Source organism: Nestor notabilis, unplaced genomic scaffold, assembly GCF_000696875.1.
Source record: "Nestor notabilis isolate BGI_N333 unplaced genomic scaffold, ASM69687v1 scaffold9950, whole genome shotgun sequence".
NCBI lineage: Eukaryota > Metazoa > Chordata > Aves > Psittaciformes > Psittacidae > Nestor > Nestor notabilis.
The window spans coordinates 4,665-13,283 of NW_009912516.1; the positions used below are offsets into that span (position 1 = coordinate 4,665).

The window sequence follows — 8,619 nt, forward strand, 5'->3', positions numbered from 1 at the left end:
AAGTCAAAGCCTTGGTCTGAGGGACTCTGGTTGCTGAGGAGGCCGAGCAGGGAGGTTTTGCTGGTTAGAGGTAGGTGGTGGTGTAGATCCGTGTTTGGGTGTGTTTGCTGGCTGTATATTGCGTGCTAAGGAGGTGTAAGGGGGTTCCCGTGGTGCTGCCCTGCCCGTGCTGCAGCGCATGGCTGGGGCTGCGCATCCACACGGGCTCCAGCTACTGCCCAGCTCCTCCTGCAGCCCTGCTACCGCAGGAGTGCTGTGGTGGGGCACAGCCTGGGGCACCAGTGCCACTGGAAAGGAAAATGTGCCTTTTAGTAAAGGACAGCTCAAAAGCATCTGCCTGGGTTTGCTCTCCAGATCCTGCAGTGGTGCAGGGACCTCTCCGAGGGGTGGTTGTCACCAAGGGGGTCTTGCTGCTCTGAACAATCAGGAGAACACCCTTGGGTGTCTGTTTGCAGACAAATGAAACCCAAACCACTGCGTTTTCAGACAAGTGAAACAGAAACCATCACATTTAGCCCTAAAACTGCTCAATCCTCCAGTGGTGGAGCTGTGGACTCAAGGCAGAGATGGGGCTGGATCGTTGCCATGGGGGATGTCAGATAGTGCCTTGCAGGGAAACTCTGACCCTTGGCTATGTGAATGCTGAAGCTGGTGGTGATGCTGCAGGTCCTGCCCTGTCCCTGGCAGCAGGAGACACCACCAGCTCTCGTGATGTGCAGGGCCACATCCTGCAGCCGTGCCTGAGGTTACCCCCGTGACGTCCCTTTGTGCGAGGGCACGGGCACCGAGCCCAGCCCTGTCGTAAGCAGCACAACTTGCACAATCAAACCTCACTGTTTAAAGGGGTGTGTGAGCTGCTGGAGGCTTCCAGGGTCCAGAGGGAAACGGAAGAAATCTCTGTTCTTCCACATTGTCCACTTCCAGCACCCGGACACCTGCAGGGTCTCGCGCTGCTTCCAAAGCTCATGATGTTCTCTTTTGCTGTCTTTGGTGGCTCTGAGCCTTCCCGTGGTGTCTGGGTCACGCTTCCAAGGGGTTTCCTTCACTTTGCTGATGTTGGGTGCATTTCTGATTTGCTTTTTAAGATTATTCTGAAGTTATTCATTTAATGAAAGGTGGGATCTGGAACAAACTGGAGCTTTAAGGTAACTCCTGTGACTTCATGCTTCACTTTACCGTCACACAAGGGGTTTGATTGCCTGTTTGAAGCATGCCCTCTGCCAATGCTCCTCGTCAGCCCTGTGTGTGCCAGGGCTGGCAGCCCAGGGAAAGGGGAACCAGGGGGTGCTTTCACCAGGGCCCAGCACCACTGCAGGGACCACAAGCTTTGGCCAGAAACTGGTGTTTAGGAGCATCCCAGCGAAGGTGTTGGGGCACTTTATTCCCTTTCCATCCTAATTCTAGGGGCAGCTGCATCCAGTTTCCCATTGCCCCCCATACTGTGTTGCTTTGGGGTCACAGGAGGTTTTGCCTTAGGTGAAAGCCTGGCTGGGGTCAGGTTCTTGGAGCCTCTGTTGTCACTGGGGCCAGGATCTGGCTGTCTGCCATAGAGCAGCACCTTCTCCTTTGTCTCCCTTTCCTACGGACCTGGGGCTTGTATGTGGGTCACGCTGAAAGATGCCCCATAGCACCTGTGGTATTTTGGGGGTGGGAGTGGGCAGGATGACTGCAGCCCTATGTTTAGGTGCCTGGATGGGCATCTACATTGAACTGTTTGACTTTATCGAACCTCATTCCCCTGAGAAACATTTTATCTGTGGAAAAAGGGAAATTCCTGTCTGCCACCGAAGTTTTTCAGTCTCTGAGCTGACGCGTGACTTATTGTGTGTACTTATTCCGGCTGCAGAGACCCCGTTTCCAAGCGTTACCCTGTTGGACTCGAAGGGAAATTATCTCGAAGCCGAAGCGGAGGCGTCCTGCTCCTCTTGGCAAACCCGTCACGTGGCTGCTGCCTAAAGCTGCGCTGGGCTTCTAAAATTAGTATTCCTGGCCGGATACGGAGCGATTAGAGCTGTTAATAGGTGATGGTGACTAAGGACGTGCCATACTTGAGTCCTGTAAAGAAATGCCTGGCCATGACAGGGCTGGTGCTTGGGAACTGTCATTGCTGTGCTCTGTGGTAGGTATTTCAGGCGCTGTGTGTCCCCTTCTGAGATCGCTGACTGGTTTGGGGTGAAGCCCCTGTGTCCAACCTGGCCTTGAACACTGCCAGGGATGGGGCAGCCACAGCTTCTCTGGGCACCCTGTGCCAGCGCCTCAGCACCCTCACAGGGAAGAGCTTCTGCCCAAGAGCTCATCTCAGTCTCCCCTCTGGCAGGTTCAAGCCATTCCCCTTGTCCTGTCCCTCCATCCCTTGTCCAAAGCCCCTCTCCAGGTTTCCTGGAGCCCCTTTAGGCACTGGAGCTGCTCTAAGGTGTCCCCTTCAGGAGCCTTCTCTTCTCCAGCTGCCCCAGCCCAGCTCTCTCAGCCTGGCTCCAGAGCAGAGCTGCTCCAGCCCTCGCAGCAGCTCCGGGGCCTCCTCTGGACTCGCTCCAGTAGCTCCACGTCCCTCTTGTGCTGTTGTCCCAGAGCTGGGTGCAGGATGAGGGGTCTCCCCAGAGCAGGGAAGGAGATGCTTGAGCCCACCCCAGCAGGATGAGTTCCTGGGGAGCAGGAGGCCGCTGCCTAAACCTTGGGCTAAACATGCAGAAGGGACTTTCTGCTGGTGCCAGATGCTCAGGTGAACCTGCAACTGGAGCATCCTCGAATTGGCACCTCCAGCAAAGACTTGGCGAGTGTCCCCCATTAAAAGCTCTTCCAGTTGCTCAAAAGGTCACGCATTAAATTACCATGTAACTGTGCAGCTTATCTCTAATTAAAGAGAAAAATAAGGCAAGCCTCCCTGCTTTCCCTCAGGCTTCCTTGGGACAACTGACTTGGAATAGGAGGATGATGGACAGCTCATGCCAGATGAATGTGAAATGATAAATGATTTCCCTGTTTCCCCTGGAGATCAGTGTTTCCCCCCTCAGGCTCCAGCTCCCAGCAGTGGTTCAGCTCCTCTCCTTCATTCTGGGGCATTCAGCAGAGCTGAGCAGAAATTGCTGTTTTCAGAGCAAACATGGGAGATTCCGTTGCTTTCCTGCAAGCCCCAGATATTCAAACCCAATGACCCAAATGCTAAAGAAAGAGAAAAGAGAAAGGTTTATAGAATCCAAATGGCTCGGAGCGGTGTGGCAGGGACGGGCACTCAGTCCCGTGTCCTGTGCACTGAACTCTTCTGCCTTCGTTTTAGGAGATGTATTGATTTTCAGGTTGGTGACCTGGTTCTGGAATTTTGGGTCGTGTAGAAGGTAAATTTCATGCTGTTTGTTCAACAGTTAAAATGTAAACGGATCAGAAGGGCTGTTAAAGTGGAAGGAGGTTCTTGGCTCTGGAGGCATCCAGGCTTTGAGGGGAAGGGTTGGGGAGCAACAGCCATGAACATGTGGTGGCTGTTGGGTCTGGTGGATGGGGCTGGCTGTGCCATACGCAGCCGTGGGCTGGGGGTGAGAAGGACCCTGTGACTAAAGAGGTTAAACCTGGGCTCTGCAGAGTGGTCTGTGCAATTCCAACCTTGAGCTAGTTAATGTCTTACAGGATGGGTCCAAAGAAAACACGCTCCAGAAGTGCCTCCCTGCGCCTGGGCAGCGTGTGTGTGCTGGGGATGGGAGGTCACAGCCCTCGATGTGTCTGTACCCTCTCCAGGGGTGGCCTTTGGGCAGTCTGGTGGTAGAGCTATGCCTCGGCCACTTGAAGCGTTCGTATTTAGTGACCTTAAACAATTTGACCTCTGTCTGATACAAAGATGTGTTTCCCTCCTGATGTTAGGAAGTAAAACATCCTTTCCTTGTGAAGCGGCCGAGCTTCTGCTGCAAGCTCTGTGCTGGTGCCATCTCCATGAACCATTGCTGGGCAGTGGTGCACCCCGTGGTTTGGTGGGACTTGAGCATCTTCTGTGTTGTGTGTGTCTGTGTGCCAGCAGACCAGGGGAAGGGAAGCTGCCCGTGCTGCGGCATTGCAGCAGGAAACACAGGTTTCCCTGGGGAGGGGTTTTGCTCTGGATGAGGTGTTCTGGTACCTCACTCCATCCCCAGGAGCGTGCCTGAATGGGGCCATGTGCCTGGCTGGAGTTCTGACCGAACCAGCACCCACAAGCATCGGTCTTCCCGAGGCAGGAGCCTGGTCCCTCCCTGGGGTTCCCCCACTGCTCCTCGGTGGCAGTCGCAGGTCTCGGCACCTCAGTGTCTCATTTCTCTCCCATGCAGACTGCAGGTACACGTGCCACCAGGAATGCGTCAGCCCCATTCCGCTGGCTCGCCGCCGGCCCAGCCAGTGCCAGAGCCAGCTCTCACCCGAGAGCACCCTCCTGCCGCCCTGCACCCAGGTACGTGGGGACGGGGCTCCGCAGCCTCATGGTGACCAATGGCGTCTTCTCTCAGACCGGGCTTCTTGCTCCAGAAGGGTTTTCAAGGGGGGAGGTCTGCTCAGAGGGCTCAGCCCGTGGGTTCTGCAGCCCCAGGCAGCGCTCGCTGATCACTTGCCCATGTCCTGTGTACATCTTGCCCCTCTGCCCCGCCTGGATTTTATAAGGAGCTTAATGGCCTTGTTTGGGGAGTTTTAGATATCCCAGGGGATCAAGACACTTCCATCTGTATTAGGGATGTGTAGTAATCTTAGCTGTTTGCTTAACCCCCACCCTGAGGGTCCCATGGTGTCTGTGATGCTGAACTGGGCTGCATCCCGACGTGGGTATCTGCTGGAACGACTGTATGATGCCACACAGGTTGGGATGTAAGACACTTAATGCTGGAAGCTTAAAGCATTGCTTAGAAACCCTCCTGCAGTGGATTTGACTTGCAAAGAGCCTTTTCAATCTCTATATGCTGCTTTTGTTTAACTGTATTCTCTCCTTCATTATAACTGTGCATTTATATTCCTCTTTGTGGAGGATGTTGATGCTCTTGTGATGAGATGGAAATGTGTGCTTTGTCAAGGAAGATGCAGGGTTTCTGTTGTAGGTTTGGTTGTTTGTGCTTTGCTGTGTGAGGGCTGCAGAGCTTGGCCTCACTGGCATGCGACTGCGCAGTTGCTGCTCAAACAGTGGTCAGGATCCATCTAACATGAAGTCAGATGGGATTTCTCTGAAGTTATGCATTGCAAAGGGACTCCGAATGGATTCTCCACTGAGCCTTGAGGTATTTGTACAAGGGTGTGAAGCCAGAGTTGTGCTGACATCTCCTTCTGATGTTGTTTGGCTTCCCTCAGCAGCATGAGAATAGCTTGATTTTATAGGAAAATCAGAGGAGCTTGTTTCTTCTTCAGGGCGATAACGGAGCCGGGGGTTATTGATAACAAACACAGAGGCTGTACTTTGCGGCAGTTCATCACGCTGACACGTCTCTGCTGTGATCCCGGGAAGGGGGGAGGCATTTTGTGCCAAGGAAACAAAAGTCTCTGCACTTACAGCAGCAAAGAGAAATCCACAAACCCGTCCTGGTCCTGGTCCTGGTCAGGGCTTGCAGCTCTGAACCCCCCTGGACAGCAAAGTGCTCCCTGGGGTCTTGTACCTGTGCTAGGAACGGCTGCAGGGCTGGGAGTTTGGGAGGAGTGTGGGCTGGTTTGAGGGTGAATGAGGGTAAATCGCTGTGATAAAGCTCTGTTCTTGTTTGTGGATAATGGATAATCAGGGAAAAAGCATCCTCAAGTTTCACAGAATCCCAGCCTGGTTTGTGTTGGAAGGGACCTTAAAGCTCCTCCAGCTCCAACCCCTGCCCCGGGCAGGGACACCTTCCACTAGAGCAGGTTGCTCCAAGCCCCTGTGTCCAACCTGGCCTTGAACACTGCCAGGGATGGGGCAGCCACAGCTTCTCTGGGCACCCTGTGCCAGCGCCTCAGCACCCTCACAGGGAAGAGCTTCTGCCTCAGAGCTCATCTCAATCTCCCCTCAAGTAAATCAAATCTACTTGTCTGACCCATAAAGCAGCTTATGCACCCGTGTTCCTGGTGGGTTTCTGTTGGCCAGGCAGGTATTGCTGCTTGGAAGAAGGAGGATGGGTGGAAAACAGTGTCTGTATTCCAGGGTGCCTGAATATGCTGGTGGTAGGAAAGGGGATTGCACACTGAAAACACAAATTAATAGCTGGCATAGTTGGAAGTCATTAAATAGTATTATCAATTGTAAGCAAACTAGGAACATCAGAGAAACAGCGACTTTAATATCATGTAGTTAAGTACTGTTAACATGTAATACTAACCATTAATAATGTGGGCTTTGATCCAGCAAAGTACTTAAGAGTACATTACGTTTGGGTCCCAGATTAGCCTCCCTGGGTCAAATCCAGACTTGTCTGAAGCTGACAGAAGCTTCTGCTGGTCTTGGCAGCACCAGTTTGGTGCATCTCCCATGTGTGAACTGGTGGGTAGGTTCTCTGGGGGCTGTTGTGCCCATAACCATGAACAGGGGCTGCTCAACCAAGGGGTCCACATCACTTTGGGATTTATTTGCTTGTTTGGCTTTTTACAGAGCTGGTGTCCCAAGCAGCTGGGTCACAATGGAGAAGTGAGGGCTCTCTGGATAAGCCCATGGAGCAGTGCAGTGGGAGTGCATCCAGCTTCGCATGGGGCACTGCAAAGCTGCCTGCAGCCCATTTCCATTGTGAAATGCTCAGGGCTGAGGCTTCAGTGCCTGTGCCATTCATCAGCCCAGTGCTCACTTTCTTCTTGTGTGGCATATGCTCAGTTTAAGCCTCTTTAAAAAAATCTAAATAAGAGTCTGTGAAGCCAAGAAGGTGTGTGCCACTGCAGAAGCACATGTGCTGCTAAGAGGAGAGCTTATTTATTTGCCATTTGGATTCTTGCCTTCCTCTTTAAGATGCAGATGTTGCATCCTCCCGCCAGTCTTTATGTTGGCATCCTGGTTTGTATTCATGGGATGCTGCTGGTGGTGAGGTAGGGAGCTGTCACAGCCTTGTAGCAAGTCCTTTAGCAAGCAGACACAGATGGAAGGGTATGAAACCCTTGGTATTTTCCCAGAGAAGTTGTGGCTGCCCTGTCCCTGGAAGTGTTCAAGGCAGAAGAGCTTCTGTCTCAGAGCTCATCTCAGTCTCCCCTCTGGCAGGTTAAAGCCATTCCCCCTTCTCCTGTCCTTACATGCCTCGTCAAAAGCCCTTCTCCAGCTTTCTTGTTGGCCCCTTTAGGTACTGGAAGCTGCTCTAAGACAGCATAGGATGGATTTGCTCAATGGCACGGTGCTCCCAGGCCTTGTTCCATCTTCCTTTTCTGAAGTACAGTGGAGAACTGTCGGCATGTGCATTAATACCACATTACCTAAGCAGAGACCTTTTGAACACAGTGTGCCAGGCTTTTCTTTACACCCCTTCAACCTGCTCATGAATAAGCACCAGATAGGGAGAGCCTGTGCTGGGATGTGCTGCATCCCCATGGATGCTCGGCCCCTTGCGGAGCCCCCACCGAGGGAGGATGAGAGGAGCAGAACCCTGCTCCTTCCTGGCTCCAGAAATGCCTGTGATCTTCAGCAAGGAGGAAGGTCAGAGCTGCTTTAAAAGCTGCTGGGTAAAATGCAGGGTGTGAGTGGGATGGAGGAGCTGGGGAGAGTGGGATGGAAGAGTCAGCTCTGGGGATGGGTCTGTGCATGGGGGGAGAGGGAAGCAGGGATAATGCTATTGCTCTGAAGCTCTTTCTAAGGACAACACAGCATTTTAATCGGTCTGGAGCAAGTGCTTCTTGCAAACAGGACCTGCAGCTGAACTGCTTTTTCCTGGGCTGCAACAGACACTGCCTCAGCCGGGTGCCAGCGCTGCTGAAATCACTCCTGCTGCTCTAAAATTAGCTGCGGAGTGGAGAGGAAACCTACTGCCTCCCACAGCAGGATGACCAGGGGCTCCTGGCACCCCAACGAGGGGCTTCCCTTCCCCATCGCCTTTCAGCAGCCAAGGTCCAGCCTGGACTTGCTTCACTAAGGCAGCAGCTGCAGTGCAGCTCTTGAGGATGCGCTAACAGGGAAGGAGCAAGAAGCCAGCCTGCGTGGTGCTGTAGTTTGGGTATCAAAGGAGGTGCTGGGGGCACCCAGGGGCCAGGCAGTGCCCATGGCCAAGCCCAGCGCCTCGTGCCTGGTGTGCGGCAGCGGGGTGACAGATTCTGCAAGAGGAAGTGGCCGGGCTGCGTGGTGCGAGGCGAGCGCAGGAAGGGGAGGTGATGCTGGCTGGTGAGTGAGTGCCCCGGGGGACCAGGCAGGGAGAACCTGGGTGCCCGAGAGCAGGAGCAAACTCGCAGCTCTGCCCCTTCCATGCTGCCCCAGCGCCGCTGCGCAGGGAGGCGGGTGCAGGAGGAGAGGGAAGGGTTACCCAGCACGGCTGCCTGTTAAAGAGAAATAGCTCTGCTGGCTCCGGAGGATGAGCACAAGGAGCTATTGCAGATAAGTGCCGGCGAGCTGAGGATGTGAGAGCCGGGTCCCTGCTGGTGCGGGAGCCGGAGCGGGGAGCACCGATGGTCACCAGCCCCCCGGTGAGCCCCGGGTGTGCTCGGCCTCTCGCCTCTGCCCGGCTTCGATGGCCATCGGCCGGAGGCGGAGCAGCGGGG

General features: G+C 54.1%; 1 protein-coding gene across 1 annotated transcript in view; it reads left to right on the top strand.

The window, feature by feature from the left end:
• Window positions 1-4,087: 4,087 nt before the first annotated feature.
• Window positions 4,088-8,619, top strand: part of RASSF1 (Ras association (RalGDS/AF-6) domain family member 1) — a gene marked incomplete at its 5' end in the record, with an annotated part of 17,813 nt that continues 13,281 nt past the window's right edge. Inside the window, 2 exons of the mRNA XM_010019850.1 lie at window positions 4,088-4,124; window positions 4,282-4,405. Coding sequence (XP_010018152.1) covers window positions 4,088-4,124; window positions 4,282-4,405 — 161 coding nt within the window. The remainder of the gene's footprint in view (window positions 4,125-4,281; window positions 4,406-8,619) is intronic.